The sequence below is a fragment of the Callithrix jacchus genome, chromosome 2 (genome assembly GCF_049354715.1).
Source record: "Callithrix jacchus isolate 240 chromosome 2, calJac240_pri, whole genome shotgun sequence".
In the NCBI taxonomy this organism is placed as follows: Eukaryota; Metazoa; Chordata; class Mammalia; order Primates; family Cebidae; genus Callithrix; species Callithrix jacchus.
In genome coordinates, this window is record NC_133503.1 from 10,032,173 (window position 1) to 10,056,977 (window position 24,805).

General features: G+C 51.1%; 1 protein-coding gene across 16 annotated transcripts in view; it reads left to right on the forward strand.

Annotated features, from left to right (window-relative positions):
- Positions 1–10,558: 10,558 nt before the first annotated feature.
- MLXIPL (MLX interacting protein like) overlaps positions 10,559–24,805 on the forward strand; it is a 52,095-nt gene continuing 37,848 nt past the window's right edge. For 7 of the 16 annotated variants that reach the window (XM_078354997.1, XM_078355023.1, XM_078355007.1 and 4 more), the window contains exon 1: positions 10,793–10,930. Coding sequence is in view for 4 of the 16 variants with exons in the window: in XM_035279999.3 (XP_035135890.1) it covers positions 10,636–10,901 (266 nt within the window). In the remaining 12 variants the exon portion in view is untranslated. Of the gene's footprint in view, positions 10,931–24,805 lie in introns of all 16 variants that reach the window. The other 9 variants (XM_078354998.1, XM_078355012.1, XM_078355003.1 and 6 more) reach the window with 2 other exon arrangements.

Consider the following 24,805-nt stretch of genomic DNA (forward strand, 5'->3'; position numbering starts at 1 on the left):
GATACCTTGCATGGTGCTGAGGTTTGAAGTATGACTAAACTCAGGTACCAAGCATAGTACCCAGTAGGTAGTGTTTCTGCTCTTGTCTCCCTCTGTCTTCTCTTTATGGCCCCGGTGTCTATTGTTACCATCTGATATGTTTTGGCTGTGTCCCCACCCAAATCTCATCTTGAATGCCCACCTGTATGGGAGGGACCTGTGGGAGGTGATTGAATCATGGGGGCAGGTCTTTCCCCTGCTGTTCTTGTGACAGTAAGTCTCATGAGATCTGATGGTTTTTAAAATAGCAGTTTCCAGGCTGGGCGTAGTGGCTCACGCCTGTAATCCCAGCACTTTGGGAGGCCGAGGCAGGTGAATCACAAGGTCAAGAGATTGAGACCATCCTGGCCAACATGGTGAAACCCCGTCTCTACTTAAAAATGCAAAAATTAGCTGGGTGTGGTGGCACGCACCTGTAATCCCAGCTACTCGGGAGGCTGAGGCAGGAGAATTGCTTGAAACCCGGGGCACAGAGGTTGCAGTGAGCTGAGATTGTGCCACTGCACTCCAGCCTGGCGCCTGCTGGCAAAGCAAGGCTCTGTCTCAGGGGAAAAAAAAAAATAGCAGTTTCCCTGAACAAGTTCTCTTTGCCTGCTGCCATCCACATAAGATGTGACTTGCTCCGCCTTGCCTTCCTCCATGATTGTGAGGCCTCACCAGCCACCTGGAAGTGTAAGTCCATTAAACCCTTTTTCCTGGATAAATTACTCAGTCTCGGGTACATCTTACCAGCAGCGTGAAAATGGACACACCAGGTTTGTGTTCATAGATACCCAGTGTTTAGCTCCCACTTATAAGTGAGGAGACGCAGTATTTGATTTTCTGTTTCTGTATTAGTTTGCTTAGGATCCTGGCTTCCAACTGCATTCATGCTGCAGCAAAGGACACGATTTCTCTTCCTTTTCATGGCTTTGTAGTATTCCATATGTACCACGTTTTCTTTCTTTTTTTTTTTTTTTTTTTTTTGAGACGGAGTTTCCCTCCTTACCCAGGCTGGAGTGCAATGGCGCGATCTCGGCTCACCACAATCTCCGCCTCCTGGGTTCAGGCAATTCTCCTGCCTCAGCCTCCTGAGTAGCTGGGATTACAGGCATGCGCCACCATGCCCAGCTAATTTTTTGTATTTTTAGTAGAGACGGGGTTTCACCATGTTGACCAGGATGGTCTCGATCTCTTGACCTCGTGATCCACCCGCCTTGGCCTCCCAAAGTGCTGGGATTACAGGCTTGAACCACCCTGCCCGGCCATGTACTTAACCAATCCACCGCTGATGGGCCCTGCATTGACGCCACGCTTTTGTTATTGTAAACAGCACTGCAGTGATCACACGATTTGCCCGTGTTTTGATTGGGCTACGTTTCTATGGTATTCTTTATATTTTTGGGAAACTAGCCCTTTATCAGACATATGCAACATCTTCCCCCTGTAGGTTGTCTTCATTCTCTTGATGATGTTTTTGAAGCACAGAAGTTTTTTATTTTATTTGGTGAAATCTATTTTTCCTTTTCTTGGTTATACTTTAGTGTTCTGTATAAAAAACCATTTCCTAAATCAAAGTCACAAAGATTTACTCTTTTTTTTTCTTTTGAGACAGTCTTGCTCTGTCACCCAGGCCGGAGTGTAGTAGTGAGATCTCGGCTCACTGCGACCTCCACCTCCTGGGTTCAAGTGATTCTCCTGCCTCAGCCTCCCAAGTAGCTGGGATAACAGGTGTCTGCCACCATGCCTGGCTAATTTTTGTATTTTTAGTAGAGATAGGTCCAGGCTGGTCTCAAACTCCTGACCTCAGGTAATCCACCCACTTCAGCCTCCCAAAGTTCTGGGAGACCTGTAGGTGTAAGCCACTGCACCTGGCCCACAAAGATTTACTCTTTTTTTTTTGAGATGGATTCTTGCTCTGTCACCATGCTAGAGTGTAGCGGCATGATCTTGGCTCACTGCAACCTCCACCCGCTGGGTTCAAGCGATTCTCCTGCCTCAGCCTCCCGAGTAGCTGGGCCTACAGGCATGTGCCACCACGCCCGGCTAATTTTTGTATTTTTAGTAGAGACGGGGTTTCACCATGTTGGCCAGGATAGTCTTGATCTCTTGACCTTGTGATCTGCCCACCTCAGCCTCCCAAAGTGCTGGGATTACAATTATGAGCCACTGTGCCCGGACTTTTTTTTTTTTTTTTTTTGAGACAGGATCTCCCTCTGTCTCCCAGGCTGGAGTGCAATGGTGCTATCTTGGCTCACGGCAACCTCTGCATTCCGGGTTCAAGCAATTCTCCTGCCTCAGCCTCCCAAGTAGCTGGGATTACATGTGCCTGCAACCATGCCTGGCTAATTTTTTTGTATTTTTAGTAGAGATGGGATTTCACCATGTCGGCCAGGCTGGACATGAACTCCTGACCTCATGTCATCCATGCACCTTGGCCTCCCAAAGAGCTGGGATTACAGGTGGGAGCCACCGCACCTGGCCCACAAAGATTTACTTCTATATTTTCTCCGAAGACATTTATAGTTTTAGCTCTTACATTTAGCATCAACAACAATCCATTTTGAGCTAATGTTTGTATGTGATGTGAGGTAGGGATCCACCCTCATACTTTTGCATGTGGGTATCCCCTTGTCCCAGCACAAGCCCTCTTTTAAAATCTGGATCTCAGGTACACAGAAGCAGATTAATCCCAATTCATGAGTGTGCTTTTTAATACACTCTCATCTTGGGTCTGAATATTTGTGCTTTTATTTTGTTTATTTGTGTGTTTATTTCTTTATAATGAGCATCAGTGAATCCACCACCCAATTTCAGAACTGGAATAGAAGTAAATTGAACTAGAACTGTAGATTTTTGTTGACACAATAATTTACATCTACCCGGGTGCTCCTGCCCAAGCTTGTGCCCTTGCCAGCCCCCAACCCGAGGTAGCCACACTCCTGAGTTTGGAGTTTATCATTCTCTTGCACTTAAAAAATGCCCGTAGGCCAGTGGTGGCTCATGTAACCCAGAACTTTGGGAGACCAAGGCAGGAGGATTGCTTGAGCCAAGGAGTTCAAGGTCAGCCTGGGCAACATGGTGAGACCATATCTCTATAAAAATACAAAGCGTTAGCAGTGCACGATGCTCTGCTCTAGTCCCAGCTACCTGGGAGGCTGAAGTAGGAAGATCGCTTGAGCCAGGAAAGTCTATAGTGAGCCGAGATGGCACCACCACACTCCAGCCTGGGTGACAGATTAAGGCCTATCTCAAAATTAAAATAAAAAACATCTGTATTGAAGCATAATTGACACACAATGCATGACACATATTTAGAGTGTAGAGTTTGGTGAGTGTTGGCGTACCTACATTCCTGTGAAGCCATCACCAACATCAAGACAATAATTTCCTCACATTTTACCCCCAAAATCTTTTAAACCCCTTTGTAGTCCCTTCCTCCAGCCTCTCCCCTCATACCTTAATCCATCCCCAGATAACTTTTTCTTTTAAGACGGAGTCTTGGACGGGCGCGGTGGCTCAAGCCTGTAATCCCAGCACTTTGGGAGGTCGAGGCGGCTGGATCACGAGGTCAAGAGATCGAGACCATCCTGGTCAATATGATGAAACCCCGTCTCTACTAAAAATACAAAAAAAAAAAATTAGGTGGGCACAGTGGCGCGTGCCTGGAATCCCAGCTACTCAGGAGGCTGAGGCAGGAGAATCGCCTGAACCCAGGAGGCGGAGGTTGCGGTGAGCCGAGATCGCGCCATTGCACTCCAGTCTGGGTAACAAGAGCAAAACTCCGCCTCAAAAAAAAAAAAAAAAGATGGAGTCTTGCTCTGTCACCCAAGCTGGAGTGCAGTGGCTCAGTGCAACTTCTAGCTCCAGAGTTCAAGCAATCCTCATACCTCAGCCTCCTGTGTAGCTGAAACCACGGGTATGCACCACATGCTCGGAGAATTTTTTTTTGTATTTTTAGTAGAGACGGGATTTTGCTATGCTGCCCAGGCTGCTCTCAAACCCCTGACCTCGAGTGATCTGCCTGCCTTGACCTCCCAAAGTGCTAGGATTACCACCAGCACTCATGAGCCACCACACTCGGCCCCAGATCACTTCTATACTGCTTTGTGTCACTACAGGTTACCCTACATTTTCTGGACTTATATGTAAATGAATCATGTAGTATATAGTTTTCTGTGGGGGGCTTTTTTACTCAGAATTATTATTATTATTATCATTTCAAGCTAGGGTCACACTCTGTCACCAAGGCAGGAGTGCAGTGGCAAAATCACAACTCACTGCATCCTCGACCTACTGGGCTCAAGCCATCCTCCCGCCTCAGCCTCCCATGTAGCTGAGACTACTGGCGTGCACCACCATGCCTGGCTAGTTTATTTATTTTTATTTTTTATAGAGGTATAATCCCACTATGTTGCCCAGGCTGGTCTTGAACTCCTGGGCGCAAGCGATCCTCCCATGTCAGCCTCCCAAAGTGCTGGGATTACAGGCATGAGCCGCTGTGCTCAGCCCACTCCCCAGTCACATGCTGCATTTCCACACCTTTCTGCCTTAGCTAAAGAGCAGGGATGGCATTTATTTCTCCAGTTCCAGTCTCCAGCCCAGGATCTATCACACAGCTGGAATAGAGAGCCAGGACACTGGGGCTCAAATTCCAGCTCCGCCACTTAGCGCCAGTGTGAACCTCAGACAAATGACCCAACCTCTCTGCCTCTGTCTCTGCATCTGTAAAATGGGGAGAGCACACTCACTTCATCTGGATTAAATGATTAACCCATATAAATGACTTGGCAGGTGTGGGTGGGACCCCAGCAAGTAGTAAGAGTTTGATAAACGTTAGAAGTGATACCGGGCTGGGCGCAGTGGCTCACACATATAACTTAGGGAGGCCGAGGCAGGTGGATCACCAGAAGTCAAGCGTTGAAGATCAACCTGGCCAATATGGTGAAACCCTGTCTCTACTAAAAATACAAAAAATAGCTGGGCATGGTGGTGGGCGCCTATAGTCCCAGCTACTCAGGAACTGAGGCAGGAGAATTGCTTGAACCCGGCAGGCGGAGGTTGCAGTGAGCAGAGATCACTGCACTCTATCCTGGGCAACAAGAGCAAAACTCTGTCTCAAAAAAAGAAAAAGTGATAGTAACTCATTGGGGTGAGGAGAGACCCTGCCCTAGGTATAGAGACTCTTCATATGACGGGGAAGATACTTTATACTGATCTTCAGACAGGCACAGTGGCTCACACCTGTAATCCAAGCACTTTGGGAGACCCAGCCAGGAGGATTGCTTGAACCCAGGGATTCAAGGCCAGCCTGGACAACATGGTGATACCCTGTCTCTACAAAAACACAAATTAGCCGGACGTGTTGGTGCCTGCTAGTGGTCCCAGCTACTCAAGAGGCTAAAACAGAAGGACCACTTGAAGCCAGGAGTTCAAGGCTGCAGCGAGCCATGATGAAGCCACTTAGCTCCAGCCCAGACCATGAAGGAAAACTCTCTCTCTCAAAAATAAAGAGGAGCAGGGCACGGGGGCTCACGCCTGTAATCCCAGCACTTTGGGAGGCCGAGGCGGGTGGATCACAAGGTCAAAAGATCGAGACCATCCTGGTCAACGTGGTGAAACCCCTGTCTCTACTAAAAATGCAAAAAATTAGCTGGGCATGGTGGTGCGTGCCTGTAATCCCAGCTACTCAGGAGGCTGAGGCAGGAGAATCGCCTGAGCCCAGGAGGCGGAGGTTGCGGTGAGCCGAGATCACACCATTGCACTCCAGCCTGGGTAACAAGAGCAAAACTCCGTCTCAAAAAATAAAAATAAAAATAAAAAAAATAAAGAGGAGACCCTCCATGCCTCTCCAGCTCCATTAAGGGGAGGGAGCACTCCACCAGAGGCCCCCTAATCCCAACACCAAAGTAACCAGGAAAATCTTCCTCCTTCAGAAAGCCCTCCAGGATTACACTGCCTCCAGGAACTTCTTCCTTCTGCCTCTTCTCTCTGATGCCGTGTGACCACAGCTGAGTCCTGCAGCCTACTTCCCACCTCTCCCCTGCTCTCCTCTTCCTCTGCAAGGAATGCAGACAAACACCTCTGCAACACTTGCAGGTAGAGCTGAGGTTTTTCACAGGGTGCAGCTGGAGATAAGTGGGTTAATGAGAGAGAACATCTTTCTTATTTTTATTTTTTAGAGATAGGGCCTCACTATATTATTGGCCAGGTTGGTCTCGAACTCCTGGCCTCAAGTGATCCTCCCCCCTCAGCATCCCAAAGTGCTGGAGTCAGAGGCATGAACCACCACGTCCAGCTGAGACCATGGTACTCACACCTCCCAGCCTCTCCTGTTTTACACATGGGCAGGGTCCACGCAGGATGCCCAGTTAAATCTGAGTTTTAGATAAGCATTCTCAATAGCCTCTTAGTAGAAGTACGCCGCAGATATGGCATGAGACATACTTATACTAAAAAAAGCATTGTGTATCTGAAATTCAAATTTAATGGGCATCCTGGATTTTTATTTGTGAAATCAACCCCACATATGGGGAAACTGAGGCCCTGGGAGCTGGAGTATCAGTATCAAGCCCAGTTGCAGAGCCAGTCAATGTGATGGTGGCTCAAGCCTCACTTCCAGTACACACACACACACACACACACACACACACACACACACACACGCTTACTCTGGGTCCTGGCTCTGGCATGAACAGGTGTCTGTTCAAGGTAGCAGACTCAAACCTACCCGTAGGATACCACATGACATGAAACTCGTGCAGGACAGGAAGAAGTGGGCAGAGAAAGCCAAGCCGACCCACCAGGATGTGTGAGGGGAGTGGAAGAAGCAGGAGGTGTCTTCATCTGCTTCCTTCTCAAGATGCACACCCACCTCATCACCCCGCCCCGCCCCCCCCGGCCCCCCCCACCAGCAGAGTGAATTCCAAATGGGGTGTGGGGCTGGGCGCAGTGGCTCACCCCTGTAATTCCAGCACGTTGGGAGGCTAAGGCAGGCAGATCACTTGAGGCCAGGAGTTCAAGACCAGCTTGGCCAACATGGCAAAACCCCATCTTTAATAAAAATACAAAAAAATTAGCCAGGCTTGGTGTCACCCACCTGCAGTCTCAACTACTCGGGAGGCTGAGGCAGGAGAATCGCTTGCTCCCGGGAGGTGGAGGTTGCAGTGAGCCAATATCTCAACATTGCACTCCAGCCTGGGAGACAGAGGGAGACCTTGTCTCAAAACAAACAAACAAACAAATGGTGTGTGGGCAGAATCCGATCCACTCAGGGCCTCTTCTGGGCTGTCTCATCCTCCAGCACTTCCCCCTCCCCTCCACCTCCTGCCCTCATCAGGGACTTGGGGGGCGGGCGTCGTTGGCAGGATCCCTTCTGCCTCTGCTGCCCACTGTTAGCCGTAAAAGGAAGGAAGGAAGCCCATGGGCCGAGAGCAAGCTGCCTTATTGCTGGGTAGTGCTGCTGTGAAAGCCCTCCCCGCCCCAAGACAGAGTCTCGCTCTGTCACCCAGGCTGGAGTGCAGTGGCGCGATCTCGGCTCACTGCATCCTCCACCTTCCGGGTTCAAATCACTCTCCTGCCTCAGCCTCCCCGGTAGCTGGGATTACAGGCACGCCCAACTAATTTGTTGTATTTTTAGTAGAGATGGGGTTTCACCGTGTTGACCAGGCTGGTCTCGAACTCCTGACCTTGTGATCCACCTGCCTTGGCCTCCCACAGTGCTGGGATTACAGGCATGAGCTACCGTGCCCAGTTGTGAAAGCCCTTTTTTATGTCCATCCCACACTGCCCGCTCCTGGCCAAGTGGTGGCCAGGATGGGGGTCCTTCCCTCTACCCCACACGGCCCCTTGAAGCCGGCAGGCAAGGTGGGGCCCTGAATGCCCCCCTCCCGGATGGCGCCTACTCCACAGGGCCTCTGAGGACTTGGAGGCCTCCATCATGGACTTTGAGTCTGATATCACCGCTGGCCTATCCCATCCTCTCGCTGGGCTGCTACCCTGAGGGTGCTTCAGGATGCCTGGGGAGTGAATGAAAGAGGCCGGGCCAGGTGCAGTGGCTCATGCCTATAATCCCAGCACTTTGGGAGGCTGAGGCAGGTGGATCACCTGAGGTCAAGGGATAGAGACCATCCTGGCCGACACGGTGAAACCCTGTCTCTACTAAAAATACAAAAATTATCCAGGCACGATGGGCCATGCCTGTAATCCCAGCACTTTGGGAGGCCGAGGCGGGCAGATCACCTGAGGTCGGAAGTTCAAGACCAGCCTGACCAACACGGAGAAACCCTATAGTAAAAATACAAAATTAGCAGGGCATGGTGGTGTGTGTGCCTGTAATCTCAGTCCACACCACCATGCCAGGAGAGAGTTTTACTCCGGAGGCTGAGGCAGGAGAATCACTTGAACCCGGGAGATGGAGATTGCGGTGAGCTGAGATCATGCCATTGCACTCCAGCCTGGGCAACAAGAGCAAAACTCCATCTCAAAAAATAAATAAGTAAATAAATAAAAATACGAAAATTAGCCAGGAGTGGTGGTGGGCACCTGTAGTTCCAGCTACTTGGGAGGCAGAGGCAGGAGAACCTGGGAGGCGGAGGTTGCAGTGAGCTGAGATCCCACCACTGCACTCCAGCCTGGTGACAGAGCAAGACTTCATCTAAAAAAAAAAAAAAAAGAGTCCTCTCAGGTGAGGTGGCTTGCACCTGTGATCCAGCATTTTGGGAGGTCAAGGTGGGAGGATTGCTTGAGACCAGGAGATAGAAACCAACCTGGGCAACGTAGTAAGAAGCCATCACTTTTCCTTCTTTCTTTCTTTCTTTCTTCTTTTTTTTTTTTTTTTTTTTGAGACGGAGTTTCACTCTTGTCACCCAGTTTCACTCTTGTCGCCCAGGCTGGAGTGCAGTAGTGTGATATCTCGGCTCACTGCAACCTCCACCTCCCAGGTTGTAGTAATTCTCCTGCCTCAGTCTCCCAAGTAGCTGGGATTACAGGCACCTGCCACCATACCCGGCTAATTTTTTGTATTTTTAGTAGAGATGGGGTTTCATTATGTTGGCCAGGCTGGTCTCAAACTCCTGACCTCAGGCGGTCCAACCACCTCAGCCTCCCAAAGTGCTAGGATTACAGGCGTGAGCCACTGCGCCTGGCTCACCCATGGCTTTGGATGGAGAGGACGCAGCACTAAGAGCAAGAGAGTGGAAGTCAGTGGGCTCCGGGAGGCAGGAGGGGCCTCAGGGAAGGGTAAGGAATGGGAGCTCGGGGAAGGGGAATGGGGTTTAGGGAGGGGATGTGATGTTAGGGGCAGGGAGAGGGAGGAGGCTTGAGGGGGGACTCGGAGGGAACACAGGATGAAGCTGGGCAAGGAGGGAATGAATGGGGCTCAGTGAGCCAGATGAGAGAGAGACAGTGAGACAGAGACAGAGGGAAAGAAAGGAGAGGGAGAGAAAGAGAGGGAAAGAAGGGGGAGAGACAGAGAGAGAGGGAAAGAGAGAAGAGAAAGAAGGAGAGAAGGAGAGAGAAAGTAAGACAAAGGGGAGAATGAGAGAGAGAGGAGAGAGGGAAAGGGGAGAGAATGAGAGAGAAGGGGGAGAAAGAGGAGAGGGTAGAGAGAGAAAGTGAGAGGGAGATAGAGGGGGAAAGAGAGAGGAGGGGGAGAATGAGAGAGAAGAGAGGAGAGAGAGAGTGAGAGACAGAAAGAGGAGAGAGAGAGGGAAAGAGGAAAGAATGAAGGAGAAAGAGAGAGGAGGGGGGGAGACAGAAAGTTGGAGAGAGGGAGGGAGAGAGAGGAGGGAGTAGAGGGAAAGTGAGGGAGAGAGAAGAAGGGTGGGAGAGGAGAGGGAGAGGGGAACGAGAAAATGGAGAGAGATAAGGGGAAAGAGACCCTGAGAGAGGGAGAGAGAGAAAGAGGAGGGGAGAGAGAAAGAGAGGAGGGGGTGGAGAGAAAGTGAAGGGGCGACAGAGGGGGGTGGGAGAGAGAGGGAGAGGGAAGAGAGGGAAAGAGAAAGAGGAAAGGAGACAGAGGGGGAGAGAGACCCTGACAGAGGGAGAGAGAGAGAAAAAGAAAGAGGAGGGGGGAGAATGAGAGAGGCAAAGAGAGAAGCGGGGAGAGAGAGGAGGGAGGGAGGGATAGAGGGAGAGGGGAGAGAGGGAAAGAGAGAAGACAGAGGGAGAAGGAAAGGGCGTGAGAGAGGGAGAGAAAGAAAGAGGAGGGGGGAGAATGAGAGAGAAAGAGAGAGGAGAGGGGGACAGAGAGAGAATGAGAGAAAGTGAGAGAGGGGAGAGAGACAGAGTGAGAGGCAGGGAGGAGAGAACGGGGGAAAGATTGGGGGACAGTGAAAGAGCCAGGGGGGAGAAAGGTGAAGAGGAGAGCCAGGGGAAGAGGGGAAGAGGGAGGAGAGAGAAGCGAGAGAGAGAGCTGGGGCGGGGGACTCCGGACTTGGAGGAGGTTCGAGGCCGGCGCGGGGCGGTCCCAGCCTGTTCCTCTGCCCACGGGGGTGGCCCCCACCCGCGGCTCCTCCCTCCCCGCGCAGCCCCCGGCGGGGAGAGGGGTTAAAGGTGAGCGGGCACGAGCGGGCGGTCGCCGGGGATTGGCAGGCGCCGGAGCGCAGGGCCCGGGCCATGGCCGCCCCACAGGCCTCCGAGCCGCCGAGCGGCTGCAGCCCACGTGCTAGCAGAGAAGGCGGCTCCGGATCAAGGGGCAAAGGACGCCTCGGCGCGGGGCGGGGGCGCCCGCGGCCACACCCGCGGCCAAAAGCCCGGCCGCGGCGCAGCGCACGGAGCCCTCTGCCGCCCGCGCGGGGAAGGCGCCCCGAGCATCCCCGCCCCGCCCCGCGGGACCCCCGGCCTGGCCGCGCCGCGCCCCCTGCAGGTCCAGCGGATTCCAGGTGAGCGCGTGGAGCCCCCGCGTCTTCAGGTGGGTGCAGGGGCCTCGCCCGAGGGGAACTGGCGTCTCCCCGGGCCCGGCCTCAGTTTCCCCTCGGCTCGTAGAGTCGCGCGTCTCCGGCTCAGCGGGGTGGCCTCCCCGCTCAGCCTCAGCTGCCAGGAGGAAGGAGGCAAACTCGTGCCCCAGGGAGGACTCCGGATCAGGAATCCAGGAGTCCATCCTGCTGGAGAGTGAGGTGCCCGCGGCTGCGCTGGGCTGGGTTTCCCTCGTGGTCTGGGAGGTTCTCCCAGGAGCTGAGACGGGGCGCGGGGAGGCAGGAGGGAGGGCCTTCCTCCCTCTGGATCTCCCTGCCCTGGACAGGTGACAAGCCAGTGGAGAAACCCTGCCCAGGTGGGCCCTGGAATCAGGGGTATCAAAGCTGCCCCTGGCTGGGGCAGGAAGAAGCAAATGGCAAGGTGGAGTTTGGGGCTAGAGACGCAGTGGCCGGCACTCCCACTGCTCTGTCCCCGAGAAGGCCGGGCTTCTTCCCCGCTTTCAGCCACCCTGCCCTGACCTCTGGGCTGGGTTTGGGAGCTTTGGGTTCTTCTCTGCATCTGGCTGTGTGACTTTGGGCGCCTGACTTTCTGTCTCTGAGCCTGGATCTCCCACCGGGAAAATGAGAAGATTTATCGTTCCTGGGCCACTCGTGTGGAGATAGGGACAGAATAAAATGGGACACCAGGTTGATCTGGGGGACAGGGGGGCCCACTCCAACCAAGTCCCTCTGGTCCTTCACAAGGGGGATGGTGTCACAGGGTCAGCTGGGTCAGGGAGTCGGGTGGATCAGGAGCCTATGTGATCTGAGCTGCACTCCACTTTGCCCAAGAACTTCTCTTACTGTCAGCAACAGCCCTGCCCCATGTCCTGCCCGGGTGCTCAGATACACGGAAAGCCTCAGAACATGGGTCTGGGAATCTCAGGTCCACCCCAGGGAAGCTCAGCTCCTTAGCCTCTGTTAGCTTCTGGAAGAGGAGGAAGACTCTGTAATACCATAAGAGGTCTGAGCTGTAGTAGCCAGGAACTCCCCGTCTTGAGAAGATGACCCAACTCACTTCTCCCTGATTCCCCTCTGAGGACACAGCCTACTGGCTGAGCCAGGCCAGCGCTCTCGGGTTTAGAATCGGGATGGGGCTCAGGCTGGTATTGGGACTTAGCCTGGGGACCACGTGGGAGGGCAGCTCAGAGCCAGGGTCCAGGACCCATCCGCCTGGGGTCTTGGAATCCTGTGATTGAAATCATCTGGCCAATATGGGGGTAGCTCTGGTGGAGGTGATCTTTGCCAGCCGAATGGAGGACAGGAATATGAGCTTCTGCAGGGTGCCAAGTGGGATGGAAGAGCGGCCTGGAAGCGTGGATCATGTCTTCGAGGCCCCTGCAGCCACGCCTGCTCAGAGTCTCCAATGCCTTCAGGCAGCCCCCTCCCTGGGTCCCCTCCCTGGGGCTGTCTTTGGCTGTGCTGCCAGCCCTGTGTGGGTAAATGCAAGCTTACACATGTGTTAGGTCTGGGAGAGGCCATCATGAGTGCAGTCCTCACTCCCTGGTGAGGGCCAAAGAAAGGGTTTTGGCTCCAGATGTGGGGCTGAGGAGGGAGGAGAGAGGGAAGGTGCAGGCTTAGGATTGCTGTTCAGATAGGGGAGGAGGAAGAGGAACTGGCATTTGCCAAGCATTTACTGCAAGCCAGGCACTGCACAAGCTTTTCTGGCACTGTTTCCTTCTTCCTGATAACCAGAGAAGGAAAGGATCTCCATTTTACAGATGAGGAAACAGAGGCTCAGAGAGGTCAAGGCTCTGGCTCAAGGTCACACAGCCTGGGGGTGGCAAGGCTGATGATATTCAAACCCAAGCAACTTGGCTCCAAAGCCCTGGTTTCTGTTCCCACGATTGTCAGGGACCTTGGCAAGCTGTGGCCTCCTCTGGGCTTCAGTCTCCACGCTTGTAACCTGGGGTTAAATGGGCTTGCCTGGACTGTTGGGAAGGGCTGGGAGGAGGTCGGGAAGCAACCATGGCTGATGCGTTCTCTGCATTCAGGAGGAAGCACCCAAAAGAGGGTTATGTTGGCTGCCCCCAAACCCCCCAGGTCAGCTCACGGGTGTCCACGTGTCTTGTGTCCACCTCGCCCACCTCATCCCCCTCCCCACCCATCTTTCCTGCTCCTGAAACTCAGGGGCAAGGGGACTCTATCTGTCTTTCCTCTTTGAAGTTAGTTGGCTAAGCTGACCTTGGAGAAAGGAGCCCCAACAAGGGAAGAGTGAACAGAATATTCCCAGGGTAGGTCCTGGCACTGATAAGTAGGACAGGTGACTACTGCCCTAGGACAGAGGCAGTGGCTCACACCTGGAATCTCAGCACTTTGGGAAGCTGAAGCGGGAGGATTGCTTGAGGCCAGGCGTTCAAGACCAGCCTGGACAGCATAGAAAGACCTGGGTCTCTGCAAAAATTAAAAAAATTGCCAGGCACAGTGGCTCATGCCTGTAATCCCAGCACTTTGGGAGGCCGAGGCCGGTGGATCACGAGGTCAAGAGGTTGAGATCATCCGGACCAACATGGTGAAACCCCGTCTCTGCTAAAAAATACAAAGATTAGCTGGGCGTGGTGGCGCGCACCTGTAGTCCCAGCTTCTCAGGAGGCTGAGGCAGGAGAATGGCTTGAACCCAGGAGGCGGAAGTTGCAGTGAGCCGAGATTGAGCCACTGCACTCCAGCCTGGCAGCAGAGTGAGACTCTGTTACAAACAAAAAAAAAAACAATTAGCCAGGTGTGGTGGCACACGCATATACTGGTAGGCACTCAGCTGGCTGATGCAGGACGATCACGTGAGCCCAGGAGTTTGAGGCTACAGTGAGCTGTAATGGCACCACTGCACTCCAGCCTGGGCAACATAGAGAGACTCCACTCTCTCAAAAAAAAAAAAAAAAAAAAACTGCTCTGCCCAGACTCCCAGGCCTCCTCCCCCTGCTAGCTGGCTCTGGTAGTCACAGAAGATCTTGTCCCACAGTCAGCCCCATCAGCAGTGTAACTCTGGGTGAGAGATATGCTTCCTAGAATCCCCTTTCCCTCTCAGTCCAGGGCCCCGATGCCCTGATGGGGCTGGTGTGGGGCCAGTTATGCAGCAGGGGAGAGGCCAGGAGATTCTGGGTGGAGCAGAAGATGACCGTCACCTGCTGTAACCGTCTGAGAAGCTTTTTCCATCCCTGAGTCCCCTGGAGGAGGTTGTCACCGCATCTTCAGTCTCTGAACCTTGATGTGCTGTGTACAGTAGGGACCCTCAGCCCAGAGCAACAGGCTGCTTGGGCAGATTGATTAGACTCAGTAGCAAGTATACAGAATCAGGCAGCCCACTGGAACGCCTGGCTGTGGTGCAAGGGGAAATATATTTGTGGTCTTTGACTCTGGCTCCTGGCACACAGCTCCTACAACCCTTGGAATCTCCAGAATGCTAAGAGTGTCTTTTGTAAGCTATTAAGGTGGCTGGAGGCCCCTAGAGAGTTTCAGGATGGGGGCTGCTCACTAGAAAGACCAAAGCATGATTAGAAGATTGGAGCTTTCAGCTCCCTGCCCCACCCCCGAACTTTGGGGAGGAGAGAGTGTGAAGGTTGTGTTAATCAGCAATGGTCAGTGATGTAATCAATCACGTCTACGTAATGAAACTTCCAGTGGCCACGAGAGGTGGCTCACGCCTGTAATTCCAAGATTTTGGGAGACTAAGGTGGAAGAAATGCTTCAACCCAGAAGTTCGAAACCAGCCTGGTCAACATGGCAAGACCCTGTGTTATTAAAAAAAAAAAAAGAAAGAAAGAAAAAGACTGGGTATGGTGGCTCACACCTGTAATCCCAGCACTTTGGGAGGCTGAGGTGGTTGGATCATCTGAGATCAGAAGTTTGAGACCAGCCTGGCCAAGGTGGTGAAACCCCATCTCTACTAAAATTACAAAAATAAATTAGCCGGGTGTGGTGGCACAAGCCTGTAGTCCCAGCTACTCAGGAGGTTGAGGCAGGAGAATCTCTTGAACGTGGGAGTTGCAGTGTGCCGAGATTATGCCACTGTACTCCAGCCTGGGTGAGAGAGTGAGACTCTGTCACACTATATATATAAATACATAAATAAGAAATGTCCATAAAAACCCCTAAATGTTGGGTTTCATGGAGCTTCTGAGTTTGTGAGCACAAACTCAGCTAGGGGGGTGGTGCTCCCAGAGAGGGCATGGAACGTCCCTGCTCCACTCCATCCTCGAGCCCATGCAGCTCTTCCATTTGGCTGTTCCTGAGTTGTATCACTGAAAACAAACTGCTAAATATAAATAAAATGGTTTACTGAGTTCCGTGAGTCCTTCTAGCAAATTATTGACATTGAGGAGAAGGTCATGGGAACCTCTGATTTCTAGATGGTTAATCAGAAGTTCAAGTGGTAACCTAGGACTGCCATCTGAAGTAAGAGCAGGCTTGTGGAAATAAGCCCATAAGTTGTAAACTGATATGCTAACTCCAGGTAAAGTGTCAGAACTAAATGGAATTACAGCGTCAGAGAATTAGAGAAATGGTGTCAGAAGTGTGAGTTAACACCATTTGCTGGTATAGAGTGGCTACTGGATTTTTTTTTTTTTTTTTTTTTTTTTTTTTTTTTTTGAGACAGACTCTTGCTCTGTTGCCAGGCTGGAGTACAGTGGTGCAATCTCACTTCACTGCAGCTTCCGCCTCACTGGCTCAAGTGATTCTTCTGCCTTAGCCTCCCGAGTAGCTAGGACTGCAGGCATGCACCACCATGCCGGGCTAATTTTTGTATTTGTAGTAGAGGCAGGGTTTCACCATGTTGGCCAGGATTGTCCAGATCTTTTTTTTTTTTTTTTTTGGAGATGGAGTTTCACTCTTGTTACCCAGGCTGGAGTGCAATGGCACGATCTCGGCTCACCGCAACCTCTGCCTCCTGGGTTCAGGCAATTCTCCTGCCTCAGCCTCCTGAGTAGCTGGGATCACAGGCACACACCACCATGCCCAGCTAATTTTTTGTATTTTTTAGTAGAGACGGGGTTTCACCATTTTGACCAGGATGGTCTTGATCTGTTGACCTCGTGATCCACCCGCCTCAGCCTCCCAAAGTGCTGGGATTACAGGCTTGAGCCACCGCTCCCAGCCGGCTGTTGGAATTTTTGCAGACTGACAGACCGTTGGCAAAGTGGCTCATCTTGGTGAAACACCACCTCCAGGTTCCCCTTTGTGCCCTGCACTGCTATGATGCTGGTAGCACATGGTCCTCCCCTGGCTCTCCACAACATACCTGAGAGGCTAGGGTGCTTCCTCCCATGTTACAGGAAGGGCAAGCGAGGCCCAGAGAGGACAAACGTCTTGCTGAGGTGAACCATGGGCCCCCAGTGAGCCAGCCTCCTGAGGAAAGAAGAAAATCCCTTGTAGGGTCCTTTTTTTTTTTCTTTAACCAAGGCTCACCGCAGCCTCACTCCCTCCCAGCTCAAGCAATCCTCCTGTCTCAGCCTCCCTACTATCTGGACGACAGGCACTCACCACTACACCTGGCTGATTTTTGGTAGAGACAGGATTTTGCCATGTTGCCCAGGCTGGTCTGGAACTCCTGGGCTCAAGCGATTCTCCTGCCTCAGCCTCCCGAAGTGCCAGGATACAGGCATGAGTCACTGTGCCCAGCCCCTTCTAGATCTTTAGGCCTCTCCGAATGAGACTGTGAGTGGGAATCTGTGCCTCTGTCTTTTCAGTGTCTGCTCAGGGATAGATTCTGGTTTGCTCAACCAAAAAGGGAGCCTTTTTCTATTGCTCGAAGAACATTAATCTCTGGACTTTGGGGTCCTCAACAAGAAGAAGAGGGTTCCCATGCCATCATCTGTTTATTTATTTATTTATTTATTTATTTATTTATTTAGAGATAGAGCCTCACTCTGTCGCCCAGGCTGGAGTGCGGTGGCACAGTCTTGGCTCACTGCAACCTCTGCCTTCTGGGTTCAAGCGATTCTCCTGCCTCAGCCTCCTGAGTAGCTGGGATTACAGGTGTGCAGTGCCACACCTGGCTAATTTTTATATGTTTAATAGAGACAGGGTTTCATCATGTTGGCCGGGCTGGTCTTGAACTCCTGACCTCAAGTAATCCGCACACCTTGGCCTCCCAAAGTGCTAGGATTACAGGCGTGAGCCACTGTGCCTGGCTGCCATCATCTATTCTGCCTCTTCTGGTTTTCTTTATTTTTTTCTAGGGTTCCCCCATTTCAAAAGTAATACACAGGTATTATATAACATCATAGAAATGTAAAAAGTGAGTGTCTGTTATCCCACTCCCTCCCCACACACAAAGAACAGCGGCGTCATAGTTTGGTAACTGTAAGTCCAGACTTTCCTTCTCTGTTCACATATGAGTATTTATTATTATTAATTTTTACTTAAATGGCACCACACTTCATATATTGCCCATAACTTTTTGTTTGTTTGTTTGTTTGTTTGAGACGGAGTTTTGCTCTTGTTACCCAGGCTGGAGTGCAATGGCACGATCTCCGCTCACCGCAACCTCTGCCTCCTGGGTTCAGGCAATTCTCCAGCCTTAGCCTCCCGAGTAGCTGGGATTACAGGCACGCGCCACTGTGCCCAGCTAATTTTTTGTATTTTTAGTAGAGATGGGGTTTCACCACGTTGACCAGGATGGTCTCGATCTCTTGACCTCATGATCCACCCTCCTCGGCCTCCCAAAGTGCTGGGATGACAGGCTTGAGCCACCGCGCCCGGCCGCCCATAACTTTTTTTGGGGGGGACAAGGCCTTGCTCTGTCACCCAGGCTGGAGTTCAATAGCGTAAACTTGGCTCGCTGTAGACTCCACCTCCAGGGCTCAAGTGATCGTCCCACCCAGCACCCTAAGTAACTGGGACTACAGGTGCCCGCCACCACGCCCAGCTAATTTTATAAATTTTTTTTAGAGACATGGTTTTGCCATGTTGCCTAGGCTGGTCTGGAACTCTTGAACTCAGGTGATCCTCCTGCCTCCACCTCCCAAAGTGCTGGGATTCCAGGCGTGAGCCACCGCGCCCAGCCCACGACTTTCTTTTTCAATTAGCATTACTTGTTAACCATCTTTCCCCACTTCCACACGCATAATGATCATGAGAGCGAACGTTTACCATCTAAGCACTTTGCAGATATTAATTCACTTCATCCTCATAAAAATGATGAGATTAGTATCTCCATTTTTTTTTTGAGCTAGGGTCTCACTATGTTGCCCCAGGCTGGTTTTGAACTCCTGAGCTCAAATGATCCTCCTGCCTCAGCCTCCTGAGTAGCTGGGATTGCTGGCTCAAGCCACCACATCTGGCTATCTCCATTTCACTGATGAGGTTCTGTTAACACCCGCATAGTATTTCCCTGTAGGAACTTATCAAAATGTATCCAATGTGCTGTTTTTCACTATTATAAACAGTGTTGTGAGGAATATCTTTGTTCATCTTTGCACACTTCTGGAAATTACTTTTTTTTTTTTTTTTTTGAGACAGAGTCTCACTCTGTCACCAGGCTGGAGTGCAGTGACGCAATCTCAGCTCACTGCAATCTCTGCCTCCCGGGTTCAAGCAATTCTCCTGCCTCGGCCTCCCAAGTAACTGGAATTACAGGCACCTGCCACCACACCTGGCCAATTTTTGTAGTTTTGTAGAGACAGGGTTTCACCATCTTGGCCAGCATGGTCTCAATCTCCTGACCTTGTGATCTAGCTGCCTCAGCCTCCCAAAGTGTTGGGATCACAGGAGTGAGCCACTGTGCCCAGCCAGAAATATTTTATAGCACAGATTCCTAGAAGTGAGTTTGATGGGCCAAAGAGTACCAACATTTTTGGTTTAATAGATTTTTCCAAAATGTAGTCCCGTGTTACCTATCAACGACAGATGAGGGGAAAGGCCTGTTGGCCTCCCCTGACATTCCTGCTTCTTCCTGGCCTGGGGTGGGGTTTTAAGTCTCCCCGGGAAGCAGCAAAGTGGTTCAGAAGGGGAAGTTTCTTGGCAAATAACATTGTGCCACTGTGTTCCTCCTCCCCGCTTCCCCTCACCCTCAGCCTTCCCACAGGCTGCAGCCCAGGGCACTAAGGGAAGGGCTTCCCTCTCCTCCCCGATTTTTATTTTCTCCTCTTTACTATGTAACCTTCCTAGTCAAAAAGTGCACCGGGCACAGTAGCTCACGCCTGTAATCCAAGCACGTTGGGAGGCCAAGGCGGGTGGATCCCCTGAGTTTGACACCAACCTGACAAACATGGAAAAACCCCGTCTCTACTAAAAATACAAAATCAGCTGGTGTGGTGGCACGTGACTGTAATCCCAGGCATGGAGGGATGAGGCAGGAGAATTGCTTGACCCAGGAGGCAGCTGTTGCAGTGAACTGAGATCGTGCCATTGTACTCCAGCCTGGGCAACAAGAGTGACATTCTGTCCTCCTCTCCCCTCAAAAAAATGCTGGGTTGGAAATTAAAGCCTTAGATGAGGCCAGGTGTGGTGGCTCACACCTGTAATCCCAGCGCTTTAGGAGGTCAAGGTGGGCAGATCACTTGAGGTCAGAAGTTCGAGACCAGCCTGGCCAATATGGTGAAATCCTGTCTCTACTAACACTACAAAAATTAGCTGGGCATGGTGGCAAATGCCTGTAATCCTAGTTTCTAGGGAGGCTGAGGCAGGACAATCACTTGAACCTAGGAGGCTGAGGTTTCAGTGAGCTGAGATTGCGCCACTGCCCTCCAGCCTGGGCAACATAGTGAGACTCTCAAAAAGACAAACAAAAAAAGCACTGGGTTGGGAATTAAAGCCTTAGTTCAGGCCTGTAATCCTAGCATATTGGGAGGCCAAGTTGTGTGGATCACATGACATCAGGAGTTCGAGACCAGCCTGGCCAAAGTGGCAAAACCCTGTCTCCACTAAAAATGCAAAAATTTGCTGGGCGTGGTGGCACATGCCTGTAATCCTAGCTACACGGGAGGCTGAGGCAGGAAGATTGCTTGAACCCGGGAGGTAGAGGTTACAGTCAGCCGAGATTGCACCACTGCATACCAGCCTGGGTGACAGAGTGAGACTCCACCTAAAAAAAAATAAATGTAAAGCCTTAGATGACTTGTTCTTGTATCTCAAGCAAGTGACTCAATTTCTCTGAGCCTGTTCCCTCATCAGTGACGTGGAGTGGTCAAAACCCCGGTTCCTCTAGTCTTCCCCAGGGACAGGAGGAGAAAATGGTGTCCGAGGGTGCTGTGGTTCCTGCCAGGGGCCAGGCAGAGACTGGTGGTTTTGTTGGCTGAAGGTTGGGCTGGCTTTCGGTATCCAGATGGATAGGATGAGCCCCAGTCCATGGGGAGCTCAGGGGGCTGGTTAGTGGGGAGGCTGAAGGAAGAGAGGAGGGAAGAACATAGAGAAGGACTGAGATGGGCTGAGCCTGGCAGTGGTCCCACCGAGTGTGCCCCCACAGAGAGCCCAGGGGACTTGCCTGGTCCTTCTAGGGCAATCTTGGGAAACCCACATTGACCTCCCTCAGTGCCTTAGCATAAAGGGCAGGCCCTGGACCCAACCTCCCACCCTGTCTGCCATTCTTTTTCCAACTACTTCTCCTGTGTCCTCCCTGCCCCATGCTCCAGCTCAGCCTAGCCTGGAACATGAGCTCACAGGAAGCTGCTGTCTGATGGGGAACAGCTGTGGGTTCAAATCTCAGCCCTGCCATCCACCATCAGCAAGAACCTTGGGCCAGGTATCCTATACAATGAGGCAATAGAAACTGTGGTCCTTGCCCTGCCTGGCTCATAATGAGATAATGGCCATGAAGCTACATTGGCAAAGGACATATGAGCGTAAGCTGTCCTGTACATCAGCGCTCCTCAGACTGATTAAAAGGCCCATTTTTGCTTTTTTTTTTCCTCCTGAGACGGAGTCTCACTCTGTTGCTCAGGCTGGAGTGCAATGGTATGATCTCAGCTCTCTGCAACCTCCACCTCCCAAGTTCAAGCAGTTCTCCAGCCTCAGCCTCCCGAGTAGCTGGGATTACAGGCATGCCCCACTATGCCCAGCTAATTTTTGTATTTAATAGAGATGGGGTTTCACCACGTTGGCCAGGCTGGTCTTGATCTCCTGACCTCAAGTGATCCTCTCACCTTGGCCTCGCAAAGTGCTGGGATTACAGGCGTGAGCCACTGCGCCTGGCCCCTTTTTTCTTTTCAATCTACATGGACCTATGGGTATGTAAAATACAACAGAAAATGAATTGCTAGAAAAATTAAAGTGAAGGAAATATATAAATTATAATCCCACTTTGTTATTCTTATATTCAACAGATAGAAAATTACTCTATTGGCCAGACATGGTGGCTCACACCTGTAGTCCCAGCACTTTGGGAGACTGAGGCATGGATCACCATAGGTCAGGAGTTTGAGACCAGCCTTCCCAACATGGTGAAACCCTTTCTCTACTAAAAATAAAATAAAATAAAATAAATATAAAAAATAAAAATATATATAATAAAATTCAGAAAATTACTCTATTAAATTGATGTAGGTGGCTGGGTATGGTGGCTCACACCTGTAATCCCAGCACTTTCGGAGACCGAGGTGAGAGGATCACTTGAGCTCAGGAGTTCAAGACCAGCCCGGGCAACATAGCAAGACCTCATCTCTACAATTTTTTTTTTTTTTTTTTTTGAGATAAGGTCTTGCTTTGTCACCCAGGCTGGTCGGCAGTAACACAATCTCAGCTCACTGCAACCTCTGGCTCCTGGTTCTATTGATTCTCCTGCCTCAGCTTTCTAAGTTGCTAGGATCACAGGCATGTGCCACCATGCCTGGCTAATTTTTAAATTTTTAGTAGAGATGGGGTTTCGCCATGTTGGCCAGGCTGGTCTAGAACTCCTGACCTCAGGTGATCCATCTGCCTCCGCCTCCCAAAGTGCTGGGATTACAGGCCTCAGCCACCACGCCCAGCCTACAACATTATTTATTTATTTATTTATTTATTTAGACAGAGTCTTGTTCTGTTGCCCAGGCTGGTGTACAGTGCCTCGATCTCAGCTCACTGCAACCTCCACCTTCTGGGTTCAAGTGATTCTCCTGCCTCAGCCTCCCTAGCTGCAATTACAGGCATGCACCATCACGCCCGGCTAATTTCTGTGTTTTTAGTAGAGAGAAGGTTTCATCATGTTAGTCAGGGTGGTCTTGAATTCTTGACCTCACGATCAGCCTGCTTTGGCCTCCCAAAGTGCTGGCATTACAGGTGTGAGCCACCGCACTCGGCAATTTTATTTTAATTGATGTAAGTTCTTCTAGACACCCTGTATTTTTTTTTTTAAGAGACGGGGTCTTGCTATGTTGCCCAGGCTGGAGTGCAGTGGCTATTCACAGCCGTGATCCCACTACTGATCAGTATGGGAGTTTTGACCTGCTCCGTGTCTGACCTGGGCCAGTTCACCCCTTCTTAGGCAACCTGGTGGTCCCCCACTCCCGGGAGGTCACCATATTGATGCCGACCTTAGTGCAGACACCCGATCGGCATAGCGCACTACAGCCCAGAACTCCTGGGCTCAAGCGATCCTCCCACCTCAGCCTCCTGAGTAGCTGGGACTACAGGCACGCGCCACCACGCCCGGCAACACTGAATTTTTGTGTTTATCTTGTTGCAAACTCGTAGCAGAATCCCCAGCCTGGCAGTGGTCCATGAACTACTCACTGAGAAGCACAGATACTTTGGTGCCCACTGGAGCCAAGCCTAGCAGTGGGGTCATAGGGTGGCTGCCTGTGCTCCAAGGGAGCTGGGGACATGGCAGCTATGTAGGCTGCTGGCACTCTGCTGGCACCCCAGCCAGTTGAATGACTCATCATTCTGGTTCTCCAGCCCCCGCCTTTGTTTCCCCAGCTGTTCCATCCCAAAACACCTTCTGCCCTCCCTATGTGACTAATTCCCACTTTGTCTTTTTTTTTTTTTTTTTTTGAGACAGAATCTCAGTCTGTCACCCAGCCTAAAGTGCAGTGGCTCAATCCCGGCTCACGGAAACCTCTACCTCCCAGGTTCAAGCAATTCTCATGCCTCAGCCTCCCGAGTACCTAGGACTAAAGGTGCCCCCACCACCACACCTGGCTAATTTTTCTATTTTTAGTAGAGACTGGGTTTTGCCATATTGGTGAGGCTGGTCTTGAACTCCTGGCCTCTAGTGATCCACCCACCTCAGCCTCCCAAAGTGTTGAGATTACAAGTGTGAGCCACAACGTCTGGCCCCCACTTTGTCTTTTGAGGTCCACCTCAAGCACAGTTTCTTGTAGGGAGCCTTTACTGACCCTTGGGGCTGCAAGTCAGGCCTTCCTTAACGCAATTTCCAGTCCCGGGAACTATTTCTGGCCCCTCTAGTGGCTGGATGGCATACCTCACTGCATGCTGAGCTGCGTGAAGGCTGGAGCCATGTTACAAGCATCTGAACATCCCCGCACTCCTGCCTTAACAGAGGGCTTGATATCAACCGGCAGTTAATATATATACTGTGTGGGCAGAGTGGGTATTTGAGTGGGTGGTTGGATGAGCAGATAGAAATTTAGGTAGGTATATACATGGAATGATGGATGAACAGATAGATTTTCTGGTAGTAGACTGGTAGATGAATGGATTGATTGAAGAAGAAATGGATAGATAAGAGAGGTGGATGGATGGACGGATGGGTGGATGAAGAGATGGATGGATGATGAACGGATGGAGGGAGGGAGGGATGGAGAGATGGGTGGATGGAGAGATGGATGGATGGGTGGATGGATGGAGAGATGGGTGGATGATGAATGAATGGATGGATGGAGAGATGGGTGAATAGAGAGATGGGTGGATGGAGAGATGGATAGATTAATGGATGGATCGATGGATGGAGAGATGGGTGAATAGAGAGATGGGTGGATGGAGAGATGGATAGATTAATGGATGGATCGATGGATGGTTGGAGAGATGGGTGGATGATGAATGGATGGATGGATGGAGAGACGGGTGGATGGAGAGATGGGTGGATGGATGGATAGAGAGATGGGTGGATGGAGAAATGGATGGATGATGAATGGATGAATGGATAGATGGGAGACATGGGTAGATGGAGAGATGGTTGGATGAATGGATGGATGGATGAAGAGATGGGTAGATGGAGAGATGGATGGATTAATGTATGGAGAGATGGGTGGATGATGAATGGATGGATGGATGGATGGATGGATGGAGAGATGGGTAGATAGAGGGATGGATGGAGAGATGGATGGTTGATGAATGGATGCATGGATAGAAATGGGTGGATGGAGAGATGGATGGATGAATGGACAGATAGATGGAGAGATGGGTGGATGGAGAGATGGATGGATGGAGAGATAGGTGGATGGAGAGATGGATGGATGGAGAGATGGATGGATGATGAATGGATGGATGGAGAGATGGGTGGATAGAGAGATGGATAGATGGAGAGATGGATGGATGGATGGATAGAGAGATGGGTAGATGATGAATGGATAGATGGATGGATGGAGAGATGGATGGATGATGAATGGATGGATGGAGAGATGGGTGGATGGATGGATGGAGAGATGGGTGGATGGATGGATAGAGAGATGGGTAGATGATGAATGGATAGATGGATGGATGGAGAGATGGATGGATGATGAATGGATGGATGGAGAGATGGGTGGATGGATGGATGGAGAGATGGGTGGATGGAGGGATGGATGATGAATGGATGGATAGATGGATGGAGAGATGGGTGAATGATGAATGGATGGATGGATGGAGAGATGGGTGGATGGGTGGGAGGATGGATGGGTGGATGGAGGGATGGATGGATGAATGGATGGATGGATGGATAGGTAGATGGATGGAAGAAGAGTTAGATGGATAAATAAGAG